General features: G+C 43.7%; 1 protein-coding gene across 3 annotated transcripts; it reads left to right on the top strand.

Moving 5' to 3' along the window:
- The first annotated feature begins 1,881 nt into the window (after nucleotides 1–1,881).
- Nucleotides 1,882–25,738, top strand: LOC111157171 (ankyrin repeat and SOCS box containing 11). 3 transcript variants are annotated; one of them, XM_022518447.1, is made up of 7 exons: nucleotides 1,882–2,134; nucleotides 10,625–10,704; nucleotides 14,289–14,396; nucleotides 17,843–17,993; nucleotides 20,815–20,949; nucleotides 22,301–22,492; nucleotides 25,614–25,738. In XM_022518447.1, exons 1-7 carry the CDS (start codon nucleotides 1,954–1,956, stop codon nucleotides 25,736–25,738), a joined length of 972 nt encoding a protein of 323 aa, XP_022374155.1. In that variant the 5' UTR covers nucleotides 1,882–1,953. The 3 variants fall into 3 exon arrangements, with proteins under 3 accessions (XP_022374155.1, XP_022374156.1, XP_022374157.1); XM_022518448.1 differs by having other exon boundaries at nucleotides 1,954–2,134; nucleotides 10,625–10,708; nucleotides 14,341–14,396; XM_022518449.1 differs by lacking the exon at nucleotides 1,882–2,134 and adding an exon at nucleotides 3,086–3,203.
- Nucleotides 25,739–27,556: the final 1,818 nt, after the last annotated feature.

The raw sequence follows: 27,556 nt of genomic DNA on the forward strand, positions 1-27,556 counted from the left end.
CCCGAAAGAATATGGTGAGATGTTAAATTGTATCATCCTGTGGCTGGGCTTTTTTAAATATGAAATTCTAAAAATTGAAGTTCTGCACAAAATTTAATTTGTATTCACTAGTACTTCGGGGAGTTGATTTTCCTTTATCCTTTATGTTTGGCTACGGCTCAGTGGTTCTTAACTGAATGTGGGTAGGGGGATAGGGGAGAAGGGGGGTGGCGATTTTGCCCCGTAGGGGACACCTGGCAGTGTCTGGAGACATCTCTAGTTGATAGCCCTGGGTAGGAGTGGGGGTGTTGGCATCAAGTGGGCAGAGGGCAGAGCTGCTGCTGGATATCCTACAATGCTTTTGGATCCCCGCCAAACAAAGAATTATCTGGTCCCAAATATCAGTAGTGCTGATGCTGAGATATTGGTGCTACAGAGGGTTTCGTCTGAAGGCTGCTGTGAGTTAACCCCTTATTTTGTGCCCATCCTGAATGTCCTGCTCAAACACAGTTAAAGACGGTCTCTCAGAAATAGCATAGATGTCCGTTTGAACCTTAAAAAAAGAGCCGAACTCCTCATGGCCAACACAAAGTATAGCCATGTTTTAAATGAAGATTAAGGCCCAAACAAGATTGACTAACGTGCTATAATATGTCACTGGGCTGACTTGAGTAAAGGACGGGCTTCTTAGAGGGTGGTGTTCTTGTGTTCACAGATGCCTGTGTTCACGGATTCTCCTACGTTGGCACTCTGTAGGTAGCAACCTGTGGTCGGTACTAAGCTGGGTCAAGAAACCGTGTATGTTGATCTCAGTCCTTGGGAGTGGGAACTGCACTGGGTCTTCCTGGTTCTGTAATTCACTGAGATGGACGCAGTATGTACTGGGACCCAAAGCTGTGTGCTCGCACGTCAACATTTCCCCGGACTACGGGGAGCCAGTTCTCATAGAGGTCATCATTCCACTTTGCCTGAGTGCTATAAGAAACTCCCATATTTTGTGCATAAAGCATTTAGTAAGTAAGATTTCTTTAGTCTGCTCTAGGCAATTTTTTTTGGTTTGCCTTTTTCAATAGTTTGTAGAGATGTTTGAAAATCTAATATAGCCAAGAATGAAAGAGGAGACCTGGATTTTCCTCGTCTAATTTTTGTAGGTGAGTGAAATGAACAGCAAGCCGATTTCCCTTGTAGTGGCCCACCGACATATGTTGAAGGGTTAGGGTTGTAAGAGAATACTGTCCAATGTGGGAAGGTATTGATATGTAGAATCTTTGGGTAATTCACTCAGAACATAGGGCATCTTCTTCATTTCGCTGTAACTCTTCCATGGTCAAGGAGAGCGCCCATATTCCAGTCCGAGGCACCATCTTTACTAATACTTGAAATGGGAAATAAACAATGGCCTTTGCTAGCAGACCTTGTCACAGATGAGCCCATTAGAGCAAGTGGTCTAATGCTTTCAGTGTGACACAACCACTTGGAGAAGCATCCAGGATGAGCCCTTTACTAAATACTGCCTTAGAGTAAATGATCTTAACTGGTCGTAGTTTAGATTGGGGCATTATCTCCCCAAAACCTCAGGAGGAAGAGAAAACGAAATGGTCTGGGGCCAATTCTTCCCCCTTCAGATAACTCACTCCTCGCCCCCTCCCCGCCCCGCCCCCGTTTGTTTTCTCTCTCCAACGCTGCCTTCCCATGTAACTGGGATTTAGGAATAGAACAGATCCAGCCAGGAATCCTGTGTGTTAAATAGCACTGAGGAATGCGGGTCAAAAAGGAAGTTTCTTGAGTTCATTTCCCATCGCTATGGAAGTCAGCACTGCAGCCGCCAAATCACAGTGAGCTTAGAATGTATGAGTGAGTTCTCAGTAACAAGAGCAGCAAGGGCTAGAAAGTTGAAAATAGATGTCATATGATACCAATTATAACTCAGTGAGATTTTGCAGTACCAAGAACCTATACAGAGGGTGAGCCAAAATGGAAGACGGTCCTGTTTCCTATGGCTTTAAAAACATTTTTATTACAATGTTTGCTACCTTTTTTTTCTTCAAACTTTTAATTAAAGTTTGTTTGGCTCTCCTGACTCATTTCTATATCGTCAAAGGAAATAGAAAAGAAGCGGCTAGGATAGCAGAAGAGATCTATGGTGGAATTTCAGGTAAAAATACCCGGATTTGCTCCTAAAACTTAAAAAGAAAAGAAAAAAACTCTCCTGGATAGTTCATGTGAATAATATTTCTAGAGGGCAGATTTTATTATACTTTGGCTTTGTGTGGGTAGTTTCAAGAATTATTATTTACAGTAGCAAGTGATGTTGGCTACACCAATTTGAAGGATTTCTCAGCTTTATTTTTTGCAAGTTTGTAGTTCTTTTAGGGGTTATTATTTAAATAAATAGGTTAGTGGCTTTCTTAGAGTATGTGGAGAAACCTCATTGCTACTAACCTAGAGAATGACTTACATGGGATTATTTTCTTTAATATTTTTAAGCAAACTTTAACAATGCATTCTAACAAGACTAAGTTTCCTCTGGAAATAGAATGACCAGGAAATCTGATTTAAAGCAGCAAATGTGCCATGCTATATATATTTTTGTGTTGTCACTTGCAATTCGAATCCATTAGCTACTCGTCGCTGTCAGGAAAAACCCTGCGTTAAACCCGTTTATACACGGCACTGTGCAAAGCCCTGCAAACAAAGGTTTCCTAATATGAAATGCCAGCATTCGGGAAAAACATTTTTAAGTCTCATGCTCTGTAGGATTTAGTCTCCTGTTCTCTCAAGAAATGATTCACCTTAACTGGAGTGAATTGCTGCAAAAGTAAATGAATTGGATAGCTGTCACTGCTGGGATGGTCACTTGATAGAGGAGTATTTATTTGTAAACAGAGTTCACAATTTCCCTCTCTATCCTTAGTGTTCATACGGATTCCAGGATGACGTCATTCTTGATCTAGTATACATGTCCATTTGCACCCGGGATTCTCTTTCAAAATAGACCTGTGCAATGTGATTCCAATACACTAGACAACTTTGAAGACACTAGATGACGGCAGTCTCATCCCCCCCCCATCCCCCCAAATAAGACCTCCAAAGACAAAGCCTCAAAATGCTTCAGTTCCCCGGGGGAAATGAGGAGAATCTTGAAGTTTCAGGAAGTGTCAGAAGGCCCGGAATGTGGAAGGAGATTTCTTTTGGGGATTACATTTGTCACACATTTCAGGGAGGTATGTTGCTTAGACTGGTTTTTTAAAAGTTTCTCTTTCATTTCAAGTTCATGTGATCTGAAAATCTATTTTCTAATTTCATATGTAAATGTGGGCAGGGACTTTCTAAAAGTTTTGGTCACACAGTATGGATGTTCTCGTAGATTGATCCTCCTTACGGTTTAAATGAGGTAAAGTGCAACAAAGTATTGACAGGAACGTGTTAAGAATATTTTGTCCTGTTGTTCACCTGCATTGTTTCTGTCTTCGTCATCCTGAATTAAGCACACTCTTAAAAAGTTTCGATAGTAGTCAAAACCCATGTAAAAACATGGTTTGGATTTAGGTCTGGAGCCATAATACAGATCTCTTAAGTAGAGCTCATTCATTCTTTAACCCAAATGTCCTCATTTGGTCATTAAATGGGTAATATCCCACTTAATTTGGAAGTAGCATGGCGTTATAAAATCAAAAATGTGTGTCTTAATTATCATCAACGAGGCGGATGGGGGGGGGGGGGGAATAGTACATGTCAATTTCTCAGTTTAATTTCCTTTCTATGTATACATATATGTGTGGGTGGGTGACTGTGTGTGTATCTGAAAGCACACACGCACCCCCCCCTACGTATGTATAATAGACAGTATATCCAGATGTGGTAAATAAGGCTTTCTATGAGAATGTAGGCAGCAGCATGCCAGAAAGTGTTTTTTTTTTTTTCTTTTGACACTGTTAGGAGTCAGTTGCTATATACTTAAAGCTAAATGTATTAAAGAACAAAATTTTGTGCCAGTCTTCAGCTCAAACCTGAAATTCTCTTTACCGCTCACGGTTAAGGCAAATGTCGGTTGGGAAAATATGTGACCTTTAATCAGTAATTTAGCTAATTGACTTAGAAAAGTCTCAGTCCAAGGTTAAATTTCTTGATTCCTATAGTATATTATGTTCCTGTAAACTATCATCAGAGCTGTCAAAAACAAGGGGAGGGAGGTAAAAACTAAGCCAGGACAGAGTTTAGCCTGTCATAGCTGCTGGCACGCTTTCTTTTGGAAGCTACACCTAGAAACATGTCCCTCGTTAAATGTCATTTCTCGGACTGTAAAATGTGGAGTTTTCTTTTTCGACTCTCATATTCTGGACTTAAGGGTTCCATATGTCTTTGTGGCTTAAACTACTGCATTTGTAGATAACTTACCAGACTTGAGGTGAACTGTGGCTGGCTGGTTTTTTTATCTTGGGGGGCTTCTTTGTGTAATTGGCCAATTATATATACATATGTAGTTAAGTTTAAAACATTGTCATTGGCCCTTGGCACTGCAGCTTGAGCACCAGATCAATCACTGGATCCCACCTTCAGCCCCTAGAGATCCCTGCAGGCACTTTCTCCTGACAGATGTGGTATATGATTTTTCTGCCTTTGCTAATTTGGCCAGAATTGAAGCTATTTTTAGTCCAGGGCTTGGTCATCAAACTTGATAAAAATATAAAAATAGCTACAGGTTGATCATCTGTTTTCACGACCCTTGGGCCAGATGTGGTTCAAGATTCAGGAGTTTTGGGGATACTGGAAAGATCTCACGGTGTGTATAACGTCTATCACACAGCACTCCCGTAGGCAGACTTTTTCGTATTTCTATTTCTGAATTATATTTGATATTTGACACTAAGTGGAAATACAAATGAAAGAGAATAAATTGCTTAACCTGAGTCCTTACCATGTTTTGCTGCCAAGGGAGATTGTATCAAACTTGAGGAAAAGCTTGGTTTTCCAAAATTTGGGTGATTTTACAATTGCAGATAAGAGATTGTGGAACTATTGTACTCTCTCTCTCTGTTTTTTTTTTTAAGAATTTAAGCTAAACTTGAAAAGAAAAAATTAAAAAAAAAGAATTTATGCTAAACCATATCTAAAAGATTAGTTCTAGTCAAAGTGTTAACGCTTAGAATCAATTGTCCTTGTTCTAAATTCAGAAAAGACTCACCTTGACTTGATGGCCACGCCTCTGTCTGACTCAACATCCTGACTCCTTTTTCCTGTCCTTCCCCTTCCAACAGGTTTTTCCTGCTTTTGGCCCATTCTTGCCTAATCCTTTATTTAGCTTTCTACCCTGTTGAGTTTTGCTGGTTATCCTCCCAAACCTTGGCCCAGCCATCCTCTGCAGAGTGACCTCTCACAGGAGTCTCCTGGCCTTTCCAAATTTCGACAACCCGTCCTCAGCAGGGGCTCTCTAACACCCACTGTTACCTCTAGCTCAGCTCCCCTGCTCCTGATGGGCTCAAGGGCACCTTCTTTCTAACACCCTACAGAAAGATGTTCATTGACCATGGTGTGTCTCCTGACTAGAACCGTGTATTCTAGAGAGTATGCATTTTAACTCAATTTTATTATAATATTTTAGGTATCCCAGGAAGTTATAATATGGGTTTTTGCCAGTTACCTTTGTTTGACTTGAAATACCATTAATTCTGCCAGGTTCTTGTGTATATTTTGGTTCGGAATTGAGATTCCTTTTAAATTTTTTATTTGATAGATGCTACAAGAGAAGATATTGCTTCATATGATTTTGGAACTTGATTAAAGAGAATAAAGATTGTTACATGTGCACCAGAGATGATAACCCATTAGGTGGTTCTTTAAAAATAACAAACCAGTAATCTTAAATACTTGTTGGAATTAGGAAGGAGAGAATTGCAAAAAAATGTTTTTTTAAATAGTCATAATGGGTTTTATCTTGAATACTTGGCACTCAGACAACTGTATTCCTTTGGAACCAATTTTGTGATTGAAATTTGTGGTTTTAGAAGTTGTCATGAAACTGCTATTCAAAGATTCTGAGAACTACAGATATAAATCATATTCTGAGAAAAAGTCAAAGGGGTGAATGAAAAAGTACTTGAACATTTTCCATACACCTCATCAGGAACAAGTAAACATATTTGTTCAGTAAACTATCTTCCTAATGTGCTTGCAATCCTGTGACCCAGGCAGTCCGCCAAGGGACTAAAAATAGGCTGCCAAAGAAGAGAATGACTGATTTCTACTTAGGCATTCATTTATTTGGAGAGCTTAGTTGATATTTCCTGAAAGGAATGGAAAAACTCCCTAGCTGCCAAAAAACTTTTATCCTTAATTTCTCACAGTTAGCTCCAATTTGCAAAACAAGAATGATAAGAGTGAGAGACTGTGTGTTGGGAATGAGAAGAGGAAGACAGGAGAGCCCACCATGGCAGAGTTGCCGGAAAGGGTTTTGTGTGAAAACTCAAGGTCCTTTGAAGCGAGTGTTGGAAAACAATGTGACTGGAAAGGAGATTTCCTTGAGAGTCCTTTTTCCAGTTGGGAAGCAAAAATGAGTTCTGCACTTCCGGTGATAGGAATGGGTTCATTTCATGCTGTGTATCAAGAGATGGTGGACGGAGCTAAGCATCCTGGGCCAATAAATGGGCCTCAGGTTAAGCGAGAATTAAAACCAGTGGTTCTTAACACCAGAGCAACGGGTGTCCTCGGTCACAAAACCTTGGAATTCGGTTCTATTCCGGCCACTTGCTGCAAGTGAGATCTCTTCCTCTGGGGCAAATGGGTTGGCGTGCCTTTTGGGGGGTCTTTCCCATCGTGAAGCCAGGCTCTTCCCTTCCCTCCTCTCTGGAAGGCCAAGGGCGGGGGCTCCAGAAGAAATCCAAGTTGAGATAAGGGGCCTCTGGCAGGAGGGGAGCTTGGTATTTCCCTCTCTAGGTGGAAGTCAGGCAGTTTACTGAGCTGCCCCCTGGGCCTGGCCTGCGGGAAAAGATCATCCGAGAGCAGTCCTGTGCTGAGAGACAAGCCCAGGATGGCTCACTGTTCCTGCTGTCATGGTGCAATGGAAGATGGCAGGCTTCCCATGACGTCAGAGGCGTGGCGTGGGAGTCGGGGGTGTCCGAGTGTGCTGCATTGACAGGGGACACTAGGAGAGATGGCCCAAAGCCGAGACATAGCAAAGGGGCCTGGAAGTGAGCCTCGGCAGGAAGGGCGAGCCTGCAGACCAGGAATGAGACGTGCAGTGGAGGCTACAAGCCCGCGAGACCCCCCTCCTCTTCCAGGGACCCAGGGAGACGTCTTCCCTCTCTTTTTGCCACCCCCTCCCCCCAGGCCCCAGAGGATCTGCCACCTAGAAGAAGGAGGCTGGGACACGTATGAGAATGCTCTCCCGTCCGCAGCTGCTGGGGCAGCAGAGAGGGCCGTGCCCTGGGCTGGGAGAAGGCCGAGGAGCAGAAATGACAGTCTGAAAGTGGACTGACCTGTAGACTAGTTTGAAAACCTCCTTACTGAAGTACTTTGTAAATACAGACACGGGCACAAATTCTAAGCGAACATCTACCTGAATTTTCACAAGGTGACTGCGATCAGGTGTCAGCTCCCACGAGCCAGAACCCGCATATAATCGGTACGGCCCTTCCTCTTTTCCTCTTCCAGGCAGTCCCCGCCCCTCCTTGGGGGCCTTCTGACTCCTAACACCCCAGGTGAGTTGGGGTCCCTTTTGTACATTACAGAAAGGGACGGCACAGCTCATGCTGTTTTGCGTCTGGTTTCCTTCACTTAACATTAGGTTTTGAGCAGCAGTGGGTCTTATGGGACTGGTGAGTCACAGACGTTACTAGAAATAGGACGAAGATGTGGTTAAGGTTCCTGCTTCTCAGAAGGAAAGGGGACACCACAGCCTACCTGGAGGTAAGTTTTAAAAATAATAAAGCCAATTCATGCTAGTATCCTAATTTCCTAATAGCAAGACTGGCTCTTCTTGGAACAAAAGAATAACCAAGCCATGGCTGTGGGTTTCCTTCTTACACTGGTCAGGGTGCTGAGTTGCCATCCGTGGATGAAGACTGTCTGTCCTTCCAACTCCAGTGCCCGTGGTCCTTTCCAAGAGTGATTAGGCAAGAGGGCAACGTGTCTGATACACAGATCATGTTGAATGCGGTGGAGATGTATTAGAAGAAAACCAAGGCTGACTCATTAAGGACTATGTGCATTCATTATCTCATTCTCAGCTTATGCAACTTATAAATGTCAGAAGAGATTTAAAAATACTCCATCAGCTTTTAACGGACTCAGGAACAAATGAAAATACAAGCACAAGATTTTTTCCATGTTAAAATTTTAATCCATTTTTCTTATAAAAACATCCCCCATTTGTAACAGGAATATGAAAACATCAGTGATTATATGTGTATATAGGTAAACTTGTATATAAGTTCATTCCAATTTACACACACACACACACACACACACATTCTTTTTAATTTGGGGACTAATTTCAAAGTGACAGGAAAGTTACAAGAGTGGTACAAAGAATTCCTACTCCTCTTTGCCTAGAGACCTCATTCCTATTTACTCAACTGTCCTAATATTGTCTCATCAGCCTTCTGCCCTGTGCAGTCTTTCCTTAGTCCTCCTTGAACTGGTTACAGGCCACTTACTTTTCAAAATACCCCTCAGTCAGTTGGTTCACAGTGTCCTCGGGTTGGATTTGGGTTATACATCTCGAGCAGGAATATTGCACAAGCTATGGTGTTTTCTTCGTTGCATTTCCTTCCAGAGTACATGAGGTCGCCCCTCACATTCCATCCCATGGTTCGCTGTGCTGATCTGTCCCATCACCTCTGATGTTAACTTTGATCCCCTGTGTAGAGTGGGGTCTATAATTTTGTTCCCCCATAAAATGGCCCGTGTTTCCTTTATAACTAGTAATTATTTTGTGAGGAAGTAACTCAAGTCAGATGCGACAATTTCTTCTCCATTTCTAAGCAGGTGTTCTATTGTGAGGTAGAGCTCCCACCTGGCTATTTATATATTGATTTATATCAGTGAGGACCTAGAGATTCCTGTTTTATTTGATAGGGTATGATCTCCTACTACTATTTTTTATTTCGATGCTTAGGTCATTTCGTGTTTGACCAGTGGAAGCCCCTGCAAGCCAGCTTCCGTGTCTTCTTGACATGTCCCATCATTCGCTATATTTCTGGCAAGGTGTTCGAGGCCCATCTTAATTTTTCCTGGCCCAGCCCTGGAATCACCCATTTCTCCAAAACCTTGTTAAAATAATATGAATAGAAACATAAGTACACACATGTTGAAAATCACATTTTTGTACTAACTAGTCCAATTTCAATCCAACCCTGTAGAGTTCATTCTAGCCTTCCATCTTTTCATACCCTTTTCTCACCCAAGGGTAAGAGAAGATAAAAATTAAATTGCAATATTAGGGGGCCTAATGAAATGTTTATGGCCCTGGTTCTCGTCTGTTGGAGAAGTTCACTGTGTCCTTGTGGCCTCGAGCCATTTCACACTTACATAATCCCATCTTTGGTGGGGTTGTGTTTGCCAAGGTTGCAGGTATAGGAAAACCCGAATTCTTGGCACCATCAGGATCCCCTAGAAAAGGCTGATAAGATGGACCCTTCGTGTGAAATCCAAATTATGTCACATGCTATCCAGTGAATGAAGAACACAATTATGTTTGAAATTTTACAAACTGGAACAGGTGTTTGTCCCAAACAAATGATTGCCCTATGGCATGCTTAAAGAGGGTTACTTCTTAAATGCCCCTTGAAGCTGGTTAGTCTTGTTTACTAACAAACGATTACAGGGTAAAAAATACTCGCCCTACCATGTGTACTTAATCATAAGTTGCTTGAGTACCTAACATTATGGATGTGTTTTATTGGCCTACTTAGAGACCAAAGCACTTGCTAAATACCAAATTACTAGACCCCCCCCCCGCCACTTTAGAGATCACGAAATTGAGGTCGAAATAATTTTAGTTAACTTGCCCCTCTTGGCAGAAAGGGGTTGAGGTCGGATTTGACCCCAGGCAGTGTGGCCCCACAGGCTCCATGTTTAGCAATCACGCTCAGCTGTCCACAGGAAATTTTGGAAGATGTGTCATCTGAAAAACCATACCTATTCTGCATCATGGTAATAGATATGCCTTGTGACCAAAATGAACCGAGACAGTTACCTTGAGCATTGAGAACCAACCCATTTCCCCTGATCATCCAGCCTCCATGGGTACAGGCTGTTGAGTGTTCAGGGTAGAGGTGAGGGTGGGAGGCAGGGCAGGATGAAAACAGGGAGGCTCAGTGAGTAGCTTTGCCCCTCACCTGCCTTATTTGGAGCTATCAGATCCAGGCCCGGGGTAAAATGTATTCAAAGTAAATCTATTGCTTGTTAAAACTGCCCCCCGAAGAGTGAGAGAGCTTCTCTGCGCTCCCTCTCTGCACACACCACTAGACCAATGGGCTGTACACTCACTGGTGTGTTACCCTGAAAACAGGTGATGAGAGAGCCCGATGTGTGGTCTGAGCTTCCATCGTCATCCCCAGCCCCTCTCCCATGGTGGGCGGGCTGCAGGACGGAACAGCCAGAAGAAGATTCCAGACCTTGACTTTGTGCTTGATTTGTGTTTCAGATTGTTGGGCTGACCGATCCCCTCTTCATGAAGCTGCAGCCCAGGGGCGCTTACTGGCCCTTAAAACTCTAATTGCACAAGTAAGTAAACCACAGATGTGCTCCTTTGTGCTTCCGCTATAATCGGTGTTGTGCTTCCGGAACTTTGGCTGTGGCAGAGGTCTTGCTCGCCCCATCTGGTGGCCCGCATAGCCAGTCTAGGTGTACGTATCGCTCCCTCCCCTTCTGGGCCTGCCTTGACCCCAGAGGCAGTGTCCCTGTGACGGGGACAACAGATGCCCTCAAATTTTCCTTGCAGTAACTCCCCCTGTCCTCTCCCAGCGTGCTTGAGTAACAATGGCCTTGAACTTGCATTCGTCAGCTATTACCGCATAACAAATGACCTCAAAAACACAGTGGCTGAAAACAAGGAGCACAGATTCTCGAACTTTCTGTGGGCTAAGGAGTGGCCTGGCCAGATGGTTGTGGCTCTGAGTACCATCCAGGGCTGCAGTCACCTCCTAGCTTGGTGGGGGAAGATCTGCTTCCAACCTCACTCATGTACCTGTGGGCTGGCTTCAACTCCTTGCCATGAGGGCCTCTCCACCGGGCTGTGCCATGAAATGGCAGCTGGCTTCCCCCAGAGAGAGCACGAGACAGTGCCTAAGAAGCAAGTCCTAGTATAACCTAATCTCCAGAGTGACGTCCCATCACTTCTGCCATATTCTATTCATTAGATGGGAGTCAGTGAATCCAGCCCACATTCAGGAGGAGAGGAGCACACAGTGAGCCAAACCCAGGAATCAGGGGTCACGGAGAGCATCTCAAGAGCAAACATTACAATAGGTTGACATACATTTATGAAATCTTTTGGGAAGATTTGTGAAAGTCTTAGTTATTAAGACTACTTTGTTTTTTTGGTTTTTTTTTTTAAAAGATTTTATTTATTTATTTGACAGAGAGATCACAAGCAGGCAGAGAGGCAGGCAGAGAGAGAGGAGGAAGCAGGCTCCCCTAGAGAGCAGAGAGCCCGATGCGGGGCTTGATCCCAGGACTCTGAGATCATGACCTGAGCCGAAGGCAGCAGCTTAACCCACTGAGCCACCCAGGCGCCCCAAGACTACTTTGTTTTTATTGATGACTGTATCTCCTAGCACCTTGAACAATGAATAACGTCTTAGTAAATATTTGTAAAATGAATGAACAAAAGTATACATGCTCCATTTACTTTGTTTGTTTTAGATTCTGCATGTGTATAGAGGAGGTGATTTATTATATCTTCTTGCCACATTCTAGCTACCACCAAACCTGGCTTCCTTGTCATTTTGAATTTAAGCAGCTGGGTACACTGTTGTGTGTGTGTGCACGTATGCGTGTGCTTGTGCACACACATATGCACGTGCACACACTTTTTTTTGGCTTCCTCTTTTATGAGCTGGGTTACTTCTTAAGAAAGTAGAGGCAAAAGGAAAACAGTACTGCCAATAATGATCAAATGGATTTTGTATGTGATTTTTATCACTTGCTTATTTACTTTTAAGCACTTACAATTGGATCTGATTATTTTTAATATGTAATACATTACCATAGTTTGAAAATTAAAGTGATACTTAAAGGTGAAAAGTCTTGCATCCACCTCCTCCCTCTCGGCCCTCCTCAACACTTTTATTAGTATTTTTTTTTTTAAGTAGGCTCCACACCCTGCATGGGGCCCAACGTGGGGCTTGGTCTCATGACGCTGAGATCAAGACCTGAGCTGAAATCGAGAGTCAGACACTTAACTGGCTAAGCCACCCAGGCGCCCCTCATTAGTATTTTTTAAAAATAAACTTTTAATCTTGGAATAATTTTAAAGACAAGTTGCGAGGAGAGTGCAGATACTTCCCACCCTTCACCCAACTTCCCCTGGTGCTAATATCCTACATAAGCATGTACTTCACTCAAAACTAAGACAATAATATTGGTACAGTAGCGTTAACTAAACTACAGACTATTAGAATTACACCTGTTTTCCCACAGAGTCCTTTTTTTGTCCCAGGCTCCAATCCAGGATCCCACATTGCCTTTAGTACTTCTTCATTTTTATTTTATTTTTTAAAAAGATTTTACTTATTTATTTGAGAGAGAGTGAGAGAGAACATGAGGGGGAGACAGTCAGAGGGAGAAGCAGACTCCTCACTGAACAGAGATCCCAATGCAGAGCTCAGTCCCAAGACTCCAGGCTCATGATCTGAGCCGAAGGCAGCCGCTTAACCAACTGAACCACCCAGGCGCCTCTCTCTATTTTTTTTTTTAAGATTTTATTTATTTGACAGAGAGAGATCACAAGTAGGCAAAGAGGCAAGCAGAGAGAGAGAGAAAGAATGGAGGAAGCAGGCTCCCTGCCTAGCAGAGAGCCTGATACGGGACTTGATCCCAGAACCCTGAGATCATGACCTGAGCTGAAGGCAGAGGCTTAACCCACTGAGCCACCCAGGCAGCCCCGCCTCTCTCTATTTTTAACTACACTCCATAAGCACGTTGGTTTCTGTAAACCAATGTGCTTAAATGTATGAGGAGTGTTCTTCAGAAGGAAGTTCAGCTTTTTCACTGCGCATGCCCATTTCTTCACACTTACACCCTAGTGCAAAATGTATTATTCTATTTTATTTTTTACTTTATTTCATGTACAGTGGGGTGGAGAAAAGCATTAAACCAGGCATCAGGAGCTCCTGACTTTCAGAGTCATCTGGCTGTCATCAACCCCTGGGAAGCCTTGAGTTTTATGAATAATTTGAACTTTCTGCCTCTCTATTTTCTCATGCACAGTGGAGGGGATTCACTCTAGATGGTCTTTCAGGCGCGCCCAGGCATTATGTATGCACAAATGCAGGGGTTCTTACACCTTGCCAAGGATGCAAGTTTTTTTTCTAGTGCGCTGCTGCCACCTTGTGGATGAGCCTGTTTTTCTTATTTTCTTAAAAGGAAATCCTATCTAGGAAAAGGGCAAGATTTTTCTAATTGTAATAATTACCTAATTTGAAATCTATAACACGGATCTAGTGTAATGACATCATATTCAGGACACGAGAGGGGACAGGACCAAGGAGGCATAGAGAAGCCCTAAGATGAAGGGAGCAGGAGTCGTGGGCAGTTGTGGGCACCGGGGGCAGTCTGGCAGGAGTCGGTGGGAACTTAGGTGGGGGTTTGGGGTTCAGGGTCACGCAGTAGGTTTTGGAAGCTTTCAGTGGGCAGGTGAGGAGGCAGGAAATCAGAAGCAGAACTTGGCTGGGAAGGACTGGCAGGGACCTAACTCATTTCCCAGACAGAAAGCGGTGTTCAGGGGGGCGGGGATGGTAAGGACCGAGTTGTGAAAATCAGGGCAGGAAGTCAGAGTTGGCCACCAGCTAGGCTGATCTTGTCATCCGTCACATGGACTCCGAGAGGAGGAAGGTGGAGTGTGGCAGGAAGAGGAGGGGGATGTGCTGGAACTGGGTAAGGAGGTGAAGTTTGGGGGAAGCCCCCAGGCCCCTAGATGCTGGTACTGCAGAGACCCCTCCACGCTGCGGGGTCATGGCCCCCCGCAGTGTGCTTCCGGCACAGGGATCCTAGGAGCCCTGTCTCCTTGACTCTGTCCTCTTCAGCCCAGGACCGGCTGCCATTGCTATTACTAATGCAGCCTTTAACCCCTTCTCTCCAAATTCTAGGGTGTCAACGTGAACCTTGTGACCATTAACCGGGTCTCTTCGCTCCACGAAGCGTGCCTTGGAGGTCACGTAGCCTGTGCAAAAGCCTTATTGGAAAAGGGCGCACACGTGAGTACCGCTCTCCCCGCCCCCTGCCCCCGCCCCCCACATCCCTGCCCCCGCCCCCCACATCCCTGCCCCCGCGGCTCTGTCTGCCCAGGTGCACCTGCTAGCGTCTACAGAGATGCTACCTTCCAGACAGCGCACCCCCTGGGGGTGTAGGCAGGTCTGGCCCTGTCCGCGTGCACATTCCCGAGCCAGTGACACACTGCGGGTCCCTCCCCTCTTCAGTGTCTGTGCCTGTGGATGAACATTCGATAAGGTAATTCACAGGACTCTTTGAAGAGTTGTGATGGTGAATTTCAAAAGATCAACGGGAACTGAAGTTATTTGAAAACAGCTCTTGGGAAATGGATTGGGAAACATGAAAAAGAACACAATTTAAACGAACAACAACAGAAACACTCTTAATGCGACACCTTAAACCCACTATTTTCATTGAGCAAAATCACCCTGTGAGCTTCTTAGTAAAAAATACATGGGAAAAAAAATCCAACAGAATGAACTTTATCTTATTTTAAAATTCTAGCCTTATTTCTCTTCTTGTTTTGCAGATTTATTTTATTTTTATGTCGTTTTTAATTCTAGTGTAGTTAACATACAGCATTACCCTAGTTTCGGGTGTGCAATACGGTGATTCACCGTTGCCACACATCACCCCGTAGCCTCAGTTCAAGGCTAAGGAGGGGTTTAGGTGCTGTGTGTAATGAGCTATCACAATAGAATTGTAAAATTAAAACTTCTGAAAATCTCAGGGATGTTCCTTTAGTTGCAAGCTATCGGTTTGTTGCTAATTTTGGTATTTAAATTCAGTGCCTGTGTTCTTTGTTTCTGGAGCTGCAATGTTTGTAAGTGCTTTTGGGAGATTTTCTTTAGCACTTTATGTGGCAGTTGGGTTTCTACGGTAGAACTCAATAGGAAAGTCTTTCTTGGGCAAAGCATTGCTCCCGATGCCATCGCGAGCACGTATTTTTATCAGGTTACCACTTACTCAAATCCCACATAACGATGATGGTGAGGCTGGGTGAGGGCCACTTCCTTTTTTTTTTTTTTTTTTCCTTTAAGATGTATTTATTGAGCGGTGCCTGGGTGGCACTGTTGGTTAAGTATCTGCCTTTAGCTCAGGTCATGATCCCGGGGTTCTGGGGATCAAGCCCCACATCAGTCTCCCTTCTCAGCAGGGAACCTGCTTCTCCCTCTCTCCCTCTGCTGCTCCCCCTACTTGGGCTTGCTCTCTCTTTCTCTCAAATAAATAAATCAATAAAAATAAAATCTTTTTAAAAAATTCATTTATTGATGTATCTGTTCATTTGGGGTGGGTGGAGGGGCAGAGAGAGAGAAACCCAAGCAGACTCCATGCTGAGTCTGATGTGGGGCGCCATCTCATGACCCTGAAATCATGACCTGAGCCAAAACCCAAGAGTCCCACACTTCACTGACTGCCCCACCCAGGAACCCCAGAGGGCCCTTTCCTTCTGTCGGTGGAAAAGGGCAAACAACATCCGATTGTAGAGGAGTGTGTGCTGGTACAACACTGGGAGGTTTTGTGGAGGACAAAGAAGAGAGTAAGACACAGTCCCTTGGTTGTGGCAATCTTATGAGGGAAGAGTCGATAAATATTGTATTCTTTAACATTTAAATCAGAAGGAGAGAAAGAATCAAAGCAAGTTGGTTAGTCAGTAGAAAATTCCTCAAAATTGGCAGCCCTGTGGTTTTCTCAAACTCAGTGCGTCTGAAGCTTTGGTTAGGATATTCCTCCCTGGGGGATCACCCCTCCTCAGAGACCCGGGACATACATTCCTGCTTTCCATGTTCCAAACCTGGGCTCAGCCTAGATCTTCTCTCTCCCCCACTAATTAATGCCCACATCCTGCTCCTTTTCCTGCCGAAATATTTCTCAAGTCGTACTTTCTTTTGTCTTGCTTCTAAGGGTGATCTAAAGCGATTTTCTTACTAGCCTTGGCTTCTGAAACCCTGGTGCCTAATAGGTGCTCAATAAATGTTTGCTGACCTGAACTGAGGAACTTAGGAAATCAAATTTGAAGACTTTCAGAATGAAGATGAGGATGATTCTCATAAGAACAAATCAAATGAAACCAGCCCTACTGAATGTTTTTTGGTGAAAGTGTAAATAGGTTAGAAATCCCTAGACTGTATGAATTCACACACATTTTGGCCCGTCCTTGCCTGTCTCTGCCACCTTAGCATCTCCTCTTTAAGTTTCCAATTTAACAGGGGCTACTCTGGCACTGTGGAGAAATATCTTTTATTGTTTCTTTTTTTAAAGATTTTATTTATTTATTTATTTGAGAAAGAGAGAGACAGAATGAGTAGGGGGAGGGGCAGGGGGAGAGGGACAAGCAGACTACCTGCTGAGCAGGGAGCCATACTCGGGGCTTGATCTCAAGACCCTGGGATCATGACCTGAGCTGAAGGCAGCGGCTTAACCCACTGAGCCACCCAGGCACCCCCTTTTCTGATTTCTGAAACAAGAAATTTAGGGTTCTGATTATCACAAGCATATATCCTCAGTTGTTGAGGCAAATGCTTTGACGTCAAGCCTTCATTGTCCTCCATTTCAGTCCTGTCAGAGCCTCCCCACCAGAATGTCTTGGTTCCCTGATGTTCATCCCAATCCATCGCTGATACTCAAAGATGCCTCCCACACCCCTAGAAGGCAATGAGGGTGGCTAGAGACGCCATATTGATGGCTATTTTCTTTGTGCCTTTGACTGGATCACAATCTCTTTGGGAGTCACTGCCCACATGTGTAGTTTGTACGAATTCTAGTAGACCAGTAAGGAAATCTGTGGCAACAAAAATCTCCTCAGGCACAGATTTGGGGACCTGGATTCTCCAGCCTTTTTGGGTCCTGCCATGTTGGTTCATGATTGGGAGGTGGAGTCAGACCCTTATTCATGGAAAGTGAAGAAAATTGTTGCAAACGCTTATATGCTTACTGGGCATGAGGCAACATTCTAAGTGTTTAACATGTTGTAATTCACTTGACCCACCCAATAACCTCTTGAGGTAGATTCTGTTATGATCCTCCTTTAAGGAAACTGAGGCACAGAAAGTTAGTATCCCAACCAAGATCTCTGAACAGATAGAAGAGAGGGTGCTGGGATTTGAACGCAAGCTAATGATTCCAGAAGCCATGTTCTTAACCACCCAATAGGACAACTCCTCAATGATTAGGAGGCTCCTTAGAAGTTCTGGAATACCCCTGAATACATTTGAAAAGCTTTCTCCCATTTTGCCACTTGGGATATTACTTAGAGGTGATAGTTGATAGGCTACTGGTATATCTAAAAAAATGTAATACCGTAATGATGTGGGGTGCCCTCGCTCACTCACCAACCTGGGACATTCCTCCAGGCAGATGCACAGGAATACACGCTTGGAAACAGAGAGAGAAAACTGGCAAATTCTCTGGGTCTCTTTCTTACCATTAGGTCAACGGAGTGACGGTGCACGGAGCCACGCCCCTGTTCAACGCCTGCAGGAGCGGCAGTGCTGCGTGTGTCAACGTGCTGCTGGAGTTTGGAGCCAAGGCTCAGCCAGAGGTGCACTTGGCCTCACCCATCCATGAGGCAGTGAAGAGAGGTAAGTGGGCCGTCACGTTGCACACACCACATCGGTGGGCTCACTGCGAACTGCAGGAGTCAGCAGTACCGTGTCGCCGTGCAAGAAATGCCCAGACCTTCACTGGTAGGCTGTGTGTGGCTTAGGGTCCCAGAGCAGCAACTTCAGAGTGCCCGAATCTTCTGGAAATGCTGCTGGGGCATCCAACCGCCCTTCTTCGGACCTGGGAATGGGTTTTTGTCTCAGACGTCGCATGTCCTGGGGAGTCAGTCTCTTGGCAGCCCTTCCTGGAAGCTCTTTGCTGGTGTTTTGGGAGCAGCTGGCCCGGTCAGGGCTGCAGGGGTGACTTCCATGAGCAGTACTTTGCTAATGTCTCTGTCTTTACTAGAAGAGATCAGCTCATCTCCCAAAGCCCATAAAACCTCGACCACTAAAATAAATTATGAAAGCGTCTGAAAGCCAAGGCTGATCGGATTCTTAATGGAAGATTAAATGTAGTTGTCCACAACAAGCAACATACTCTTTCTAGATGAGCTGCTGACTTCAGGGTCATTAGTTATTGAAAAAAAAGTTGCAACTTTAAAAAGCGTGTCTTTAGAAACCTTGAAGTTGATTCTAGACGCCTGTATTCTCAGTTACTTTTGAAAAGAGGAAGAGAGTAAGATGAAGGTCTTTAAAAACTCCATGCATCGGCTAGACATGAACAAGAAGACGTCACTGAAAGGCCAAGGCCATTTGTCAAAGGTCACACTGAGAAAGCAACATTTCTGTTACCCAGTGGTGGAGTTATTCTCTTTTACTGAGATAAGAAATAAAATGGGGAAGTTAGAACACCGTGGAACAGTGATCTTTGCTGGTCTAATTGGGGATGAAAGTCTTTATTTCCAAAGGCAATAATGAAAGATTTGCCCCGGGTTATTAAACATGTCACTTGGTAATTTTCTTTTGCAGTGGATTATTTTTTTTTCTGTGCTTTTATTTTTTCCCCATTTTTTAACAGTTGAGGTATAGTTAATGCACAGTGCTATATTCGTTTCAGGTGTCCAATATAGTGATCCAACACTCCCATTCCCCACCCCGTGCTCATCCCACGTGTACCCTTCGTCCCCCTCACCTGTTCCCCTCTGGCAACTGGCAGTGTGTTCTCTGTATTTGAGTCTGGCTTTTTGTCTTTTTCTTTTCCCCTTTGTGGTTTAATTTAAATGAAACAAAAGACCCAAATCTCAATGTATCTATGATTTTCATGTCTTATACATATTTAATAAACATTTATTGGTTAAATAACTGATGCCGGTCATTTCCCAAACTCCAAGTACATTCTTTAAGTTGAAGGGAAATGGTCTACTTTGGAAATGATCTAAAAGTCTTAAAAAAATTTTTTTAATGTTGACTTGAAGTAAAGATTCATCTGTTAGTTGCATTTCCATCCAAATATTTAAAAACGGATTAATATTGGGAATGATTTGAATTACTGAAGCTATTCTGTGGTACATGGATGGTTTTATATTGGGAGTGTTTGGTATCTATGTACTTACAAAACATATACAAACTTATCATAAACACATCAATTCATGGGTCTCTATGTATTTTTTGGTCTGTATCTACAAGCATGTTGGGGACCAATATCCACAGAATGGAAGAAGGAAGAGCAAATTCATTGTTTTAGATACTGTGATATTAGGGCTAATCTTTTATATGTTAATTTTATAAAACTTCCTGTGAGTACTTGAGTTTAACTCAGACCAGGCTCAGTTTCTTCTGCAAAGAGAAAGAAAGAAAAAATTAAAAGGACAGGAATTATTTAAAATGTTTATTAGATACCCAGGCAGTTTGAGGTACTGATTACATATTATTTCTGAATTCTTTAAACCTCTGCGGACAGACTAGGTCAGTCTGAGTCCATACTTTGACGTATTGATGCCATAATCCCAGTATAATATTTACTTATGTGAACAAATAGTTTGGATCCATAGGATCCTTATTTGTACATTTTAATGAATATTTCTACTTAATTTAGCATTTCTGATAAATCAGCCAGGTTTGAGATGAAGCTTGCTTTTATGTTATAAAGAAAAGATTGGTGAAGTGATGGTAAGAGTTGTTTTTTTAAGAAAACACTTAAATCTTCAAAGAGAACAACTTCTTTATAAGCTCCCATCAATTCCTCAGAAGTATTTGCTCCTGATCAAATCATTCGTATGTTGCAAATTAATCAAGTCTGTTCATTGGGCAGCCTCTCCAAAGACAACGCTTGTCTACATACTTCTTGTTAGCCACCAGATGGGAAAGTGCAATTAAATATATCTTATATTTGAGGATTTAAAGGTGCAATTAAATATATTCTATATTCAAGGCTTTTTATTCTCAGAGGTGTCTTCGAGGTTAACCAAAATAAGGAGGGACGGCCATACATGGGTGAAGCAGAGAGTGAGATACTTGTAGCAGAGAGGGATCGGGGCTGGGCCTCGCATTGGAGTGCTGGCTTTTCAGGGGGGCAGTAGGATGAGTCGTTCACCCCCCTGCACCTTGCAGCCTGTATTTATAAACTGGCTTCATTGCAGAGAGTGATTTCAGCTGAGCTCCTTGGAGCCCTTCGTCTAGTTGGAAGGTATCTCAAGGCGGCAAAGGGGAATTTGAGTGAGGAACTAGGAGCATGCTTTTCTTTTTAATGGTTTTGATTTTGGAGTTTTCTAAGATTTCCCCTCCTCCCCCAATTTTTTTTTCTGCTTAAAAAAAAAATCTAGGTTATTTCTAAAGCCCATTCCAGATAAGCAATTCTATAGTTCTATAAATAGTCAATATTTCCCTTACTTGAGTAAGGTTATCTTTTTTCCCCCACCAGGTCATAGAGAGTGCATGGAGATCCTGCTGGCAAATAACGTTAACATTGACCAAGAACTGCCTCAGCTTGGAACTCCCTTGTATGTGGCCTGCACCTACCAGAGGGTAGACTGTGTGAAGAAACTTCTAGAATTAGGTAACTTCCAGAAAGTTTTTTTATGAGAGGAACCTCTTTGTTGGTTTCCCATGGCTTTAAAGACAAAGTTCTTGTCAGGCTGGACAAAATCCTGACAGTATTTGATGTCTGAATGCTTGAAATCACAGAACTTTTAGAGAAATGAGTATCTACTTCCTTTGATATTGGCTCCATTTACCTGCTATGGTTGTCCTTGGTGGTTTCAAGAGAGAATTAGAGTTTCTTTCCCATAAGTCCTAGTGGGAAAAAACAATTTTATTTCATTGGCTCTTTTTGAGTCACATGCCCATCTCTGAGCCAATCATGGTGGCCAGAGGAGTACAATGCGCTGATTGGCTTAGGCCTAAATTTCAGTCTAGACTGAAGTTGTTGGGTTTCACTGGAAGCACATGAATTGGGAATCACAAGCGATGCTTCCCCAGAGGGAAATCTAGGTGTGGTTATTAGGAAGATGCCAGATAGCAAAAATAACAGACATTTGCCATTGACTCCTTTAGATCAATCCTGCTAAGATCCTTAGTAACCTTTTAATTTTTTTTAAATTATTTTTTTAAAAAGATTTTAAAATGTATTTTAGAGAGAGAGAGAGACAGTGAGCATGAGGGGAGGGGCAGAGGGAGAGGGAGAGAGAATCCCAAGCAGATTCCGTGCTGAGCATGGAGCCCAATGCAGGGCTCGATCTCACGACCCTGAGATCATGACCTGAGCTGAAATCAAGAGTCGGACACTTACCTGACTGAGTCACCCACCTGCCCCCTTAGTAAGCTTTTAATTCTAAAAGGCATAATAGAAACTGAGAGTCCAGGAAAAAGTAGAGTGTTTTGAAGTATTACTTGGTTAAAGGTTCTCCAAACTTAGCTACTGACATAAAGGTAGAGTCTGTACTATGGACCTTTAAATAAGAATTTTTATCTCTAAGATATTTTTTTCTCTTTTTCATCCCCCATCAGTTACTACTCCCTGTAGTAATTCAGAAATCTTTTTTTTTTTGAGCCCAGAATAAGAGAAATACCAAAGAAACTTCACTTTACCCTTTGCCAAAAACCAAAATAATAATTCTGTGTAAAAGGAGATGCAAATATTTAATTGTACTTGTCACACAGTTCATACGGGAAAGCAAGTGACGTATTCTAAATGACTAAAATTACCTTTCTTCACTTTTCTCATCAAAATAGTTTTAGGTGGTCTGAGTAGCTGTGGCTGAGGTTCTCGGCATATGTCATATATTTTCAAAGATCTGTCAAACACGTCATGACAAATCAGATGCCTTGATCTGAGCTACTGTATTTTCGACTCTTGGTGTTCCCATGGTAAGGTTTTATGTTGGCTTGTGATCATCTGCTCTCTTCAGGAGCCAGTGTGGACCGCGGCCAACGTCTGGACACTCCCCTGCACGCGGCAGCGAGGCGGTCCAGCGCGGAGGTCATCCACCTCCTGGCCGACTACGGGGCCCCCCTAAAGTGCAGAAACGCAGAGGGCAAAAGCGCGCTGGATCTGGCCACTCCCAACAGCAGCGTGGAGCAAGCACTCCTGCTCCGGGAGGGTAAGGAACGGGCTGGGTGTCCACTTCTCCTCCATAAGCATATTGGCTCTCTCTCCTTCCTGTCTCACCTCCAGACTTCCCTACCTTTGTTCTTCTCTTGATTTGATTACAAGTAGCATGTGGTAGGCAGTGGGTCTCACTTGCGTCGCTGGGGTGAGATCTTATAGGTTTTGTCTGTTCACTTATCACAGAATGGCCTTTATACATGGCTAGTATGTCACTGTGTATTTTCCATAAGGAGAAAAGAATCCAAGAACTTGGTTTTCACCATGAGGAGGTTGAGCTGCCACATCTGTCCTGGTCTAAGTGCACAACTGTGTAGACCAGAAGTCTGCTTTGCTGTATTCGGGGGAATTAGCAGTACTTGAGCTAGAGGCTGTAGGGTGGACACAGAGTGTGTATTTCAGACACCGGCCTAGACGGCAAAGTTGCTTGCCTGATCTGTTTCTCCATCTCAGGGAGTACGTGGCTCTGAGCCCTCCATTGCCTTGCTCCCATTTCCACCACGAGCTGATGGAGCTACGGATACCAGAGGAGAGAAGGCAAATCTCTAAAGTGCGCTGCGTTTCAGATTCAGAAGTGAGCCAAGCGAAGTCCACACAGAAAGAGAACTTCACCTGAGCCTGTCCTGATCATTTGTGTGCCTGGGAGACTCTTAAGAAATAATAGTAATTATTCAGCTTTATGCATATGTCATGCACTGAGCTAAATTGGAAACCTAGATGAATCTCCCTGAGTTGTGAAAACTTGAAAGCAGGGAGAACTTTCGAGTAACTGGTGGTAGCCCAGTTCCAGACGGGAAAAGAGAAATCTGAAGACACTGGCTTGCCGAAGGCTGTGTGACTCCTTGGAAGAACTAGGATTCGACCTCAGAACACGCACTCTTATGTCATGCCGGTCCTATCCTGAACCTTCTGAAATAGTTTCTGGGGGAGACGGTTTTTACTTTACTCACCAGTTCCCATTTAGGAAATCATCTCGTCTTCTAACACCTTCCAAGTGGAATGCTTGGTTGAATAATTTTAGGCATACTTTTGAGGTCCGTGCTTCCTGAGTTCTGCTGTGAGTACGAATCACCAAGGGGGGGGGGTGTCTCATTAAAATGCAGATTTGGATCCAGGAGGTCTGCGTTGGGGTCTAGACTCGGCACACCCACCGGGTTCCCAGGTGATGCTGTTGCTACCCCTGGTCTGAGGCCTTGCTTGGAGTACTGCTGGTCTAGATGATCTCCGGTAGTCTAGATCATTCGTGATCACTCTTTTAGTTGAACCTCCACTTGAAGAATCACGATCTTCCTTTCCAGCTCCCCGTTTGGAAATGCCAGGTCCCTTCCCAACTCTCAGCTGAGAAGATGTCCTATAGCACCTGTCATATCTCCTCTTTTCTTCTATCAAAAATGTTTCCAGGTCGAGGATTTAGATTTCTTCTAAGCGGGTTCTTCTATCTTCTGTTGTCAAAAATACAGTGGCTTCCTCTGGAAGGATGAGCACCAGCTCCGTCAGAAGTCACTCTGGTATCTGAGCTCCTATAGGCAAACGGGACAATCCGTCTGCATTACTGTTTTCCAGAGGAGCTTTAGTTGGGTGACGGGTAGAGAGGCTTTCCATTCTTGCTGCCCAAGATTTTAACTGAGAGCAATTATTTGCTCTTTCTATCACATGGCTGATCCTTAGAAACATCAGATCAAACGTGATCTAGTCATTTGCATATGCAGTACGCCATTTCTCGTGGGGTGTGAGATCCTGGTACAGTAGGATCTTCTTGACAAGGACAACCTTGTATCGTCCGCTAACCACACAGGTCTATCTGAAGAGATCTTTACCAGTACATTCAGGTCAGGGAATAATGGGACGTTACAAATACCTTGGTATAACTAGTATTCCAGCCTAAATCTCCTTTGTCCTACTCAACCATATTTTGGCTCTCATTACTTTCCTTCAGCCACTCAAAGCCATGGGTGTGATGACTCCATGAACCTCCTTGAGACTGAGGTCCTGGGCATAATGGGGGTTAAGCAAGTTGAGTCCGTTCGCTAGGTCCTCTATTGAGCTGGGAGCCTGGCGCAAATGGAGGGCCTCTCCTAGTAGGACTTGGCACCTAACAGCACCACCTTGTGAGCGGCCTGAGCCAGGAGGTCCTGGAGGCCTCTGTGACCACACAGGCCCCAACACCCACTCGGCACTTAGCCCTTGCTTGGCAGCTCTGTCTCGGGCTCCTGCCTGCTGAGTGCCTCTATTCAGGTTTTCTCCTTGGCCAGCATTAACACATTCATTGGCACATATAGTGCATGAATGGAGTGCATTCCCTTTATTTATTTTTCAAATTTTTAATTGAAATTCAATTTAATTAACACATAGTGTATTATTCATTTTAGAGGTAGAGTTAAGTGATTCATCAGTTGCATAGAACACCCAGTGCTCATTACATCCCATGCCCTCCTCAATGCCCATCCCCCAGTTACCCCATCCCCCCACCCACCTCCCCTGCAGCAACCCTCAATTTGTTCCTTATAGTTAAGAGTCTCTATGGTTTGCCTCCCTCTCTGGTTTCATCTTATTTTATTTTTCTTTCCCTTCCCCTTTGTTCATCTGTTTTGTTTCTTAAATTGCACATGAGTGAAATCGTATGGTTTTGTCTTTCTCTGATGGACTTATTTCCCTAAGCATAATACCCTCTAGTTCCACCCATGTCGTTGGAAATGACAAGATTCCTTCTTTCGGATGGCTGAGTAACATTCCATTGTATGTATACACCACATCTTCTTTATCCATTCCTCCACTGGTGGACATCTGGGCTCTTTCCACAGTTTGGCTACTGTGACATGAAATGCAGTCCCTTTAGACCTCATGCTTCATTCCTGGATTGCCTCTGCTTAGCCCCAGTCTTCAGTGTCACTAATACAATTACCTTTAGAGGGTCAGCTTAAATGTGTCCCCAACCTTGGGGGGGGCAAACTGGGGTCCCTGTGTGTATTAGTGTCTGCTCTGTCACTCTGTAATCCATGTACAGATCCAGCCTCTCTTAAGCTGGCAGAACATTTCAGCCTCTTCCAGTTCTCTGGTCTCCCCGTGTCCCCCACCCCCACCACTAGGAGCTTCACACATTTTAATTTCTTCCCCAGGCCCACCGGCTCTTTCTCAGCTCTGCCGCCTGTGTGTCCGGAAGTGCTTGGGTCGAGCATGTCATCAAACCATCCGTGAACTCCATCTGCCAGAGCTGCTGGAAAGATTCCTGCTCTACCAGTAGTCCCAGCTGGCTGGGGAAAGATACCTGGAAATAAGGAGGTTGTTGCCTGCTGTACCCAGGGTACCTAGAGTAGATGCCCAACCACTAGACTCTGACTATCTTCGGATGAGCTAAGTCAGTTAGTGTAGGTCCCTGATAGACCAGAACCCTTGAGGAGTGGAAACTCCCCATTAACCAAGGGGCAACCAACACAGAGCCTTTTTGTCTTTAGCCCTTGTTGTTAAGAAACTTTAAAAATCTGTGAAGGAAAGTGAAAATAATCTATGTTTGAAGATTCATGATCTTTAATTATCTAAGGGTCAATATTCTGAACATCATACAGACACATGTAAATCTGGGCGAATAAGATTGTGATGAGTTAAGTATTTTAAGATGTGTTCCTGACTTATTTCCTCCCTCTTTCCCCTTTCTTTCTTTGCTTCTGTGAATAAACCTCTGCTATAGTTTTGATTTCCTTGCTATTTATACACACACACACATACACACACGCACACACACACACACACACACACACGCTGAATACATTAAAAACATCACAGTTAATGGAAACTTCCAGTTACTGAGGTCCTGGTTGATAAGGGAGATGTTGGAAGAGATTAGCTCACCCAGAAGTTGGGGTCTATTGCTCATCACTTTTGATATTAAATGCTGTTCTTTGAAGGAAACAGTTCTTGTTTGTTTGTTTGTTTGTTTGTTTGACAGCAAGAGAGAGAACACAAGCAGGGGGAGTGGGAGAAGGAGAAGCAGGACTCCTACAGAGCAGGGAGCTTGATATGGGCTCGATCCCAGGACCCTGGGACCACAACCTGAGCCAAAGGCAGATGCTTAACAACTGAGCCACCAAAGCACCCAGGAAACAGTTATAGGCTCGAGCAACACTGGGGGCTCCCAACTAGCTGAACCCCCAGGCCCTGTTTGATGCCTATTGCAGCCCAAGCATCCATCAGCTTATTTTCAAAGTCAAGAGCCTCAAGGTTTTTCTCTGACATGTTAATGACTGTCACTAAGATGGGCTCAATGCTGGGTCAATATTATTTCTGTGAGTCTGGGCCCCAAAGAAGCATGACGATTATAATAGAAAACACAGCCTTCCCCTCCCCCTCTCTTTTTCTTTTTTTCCACTCCTTCCCCTTCTGCTTTTCCCACTGCTAGCCTTTCTTTATCTCCTCCTCCTTTTTGTGAATTTGGAACTTGGAACCTGGATAGACTTTTAATTGTTGTAAGTACTTCTGTCATGGTTCAGTGAGTATAGTTAATATTAGCTTCTAAGAAGAAAATTTTTTTTCTCAAATGTTCCTAAGGTTTGTTCCAAACATGTATTTTCTCCCCAGTATTTCTAGCCCTTTGATTCTCAACTGGGGACAATTTTGTCCTTCCTTCTTACCCCCGCCTCCCCCCAACCCCCGGGGGGACATTTGGCAAAGTTTAGACATTTTTAGTTGCCACAACTGAGGGAGGGGTGCTACTGACATCTAGTGGCTGGAGGTCAGAGAGGCAGCTAATCATCCTACTATGCACAGGGCAGCCATGCAGCAAAGAATTATCAGTCCAAAATGTCAGAGTTGTGAGACTGAGAAACATTGCTATAATCTTGGGCTATTTGATACAGAAGCCACAAGCCACATGACGCTTTTGAGCAGCTGAAATGTGGCTAGGCTGAATTGAGACGTGCTGTAGTATAAAAAAGCATACCGTGTTTTAAAGATTCAGTACAAAACATGTAAAATAGTAATAATTTTGATGTTGATTGCACATTGAAATGATAATATTTTGAATATGTTAGGTTAAATAAAATTCATCATGAAAATTAATTCCACT

The sequence above is a fragment of the Enhydra lutris genome, unplaced genomic scaffold (assembly GCF_002288905.1).
Source record: "Enhydra lutris kenyoni isolate GAN:26980312 unplaced genomic scaffold, ASM228890v2 scaffoldscaffold52, whole genome shotgun sequence".
Taxonomy (NCBI): domain Eukaryota; kingdom Metazoa; phylum Chordata; class Mammalia; order Carnivora; family Mustelidae; genus Enhydra; species Enhydra lutris.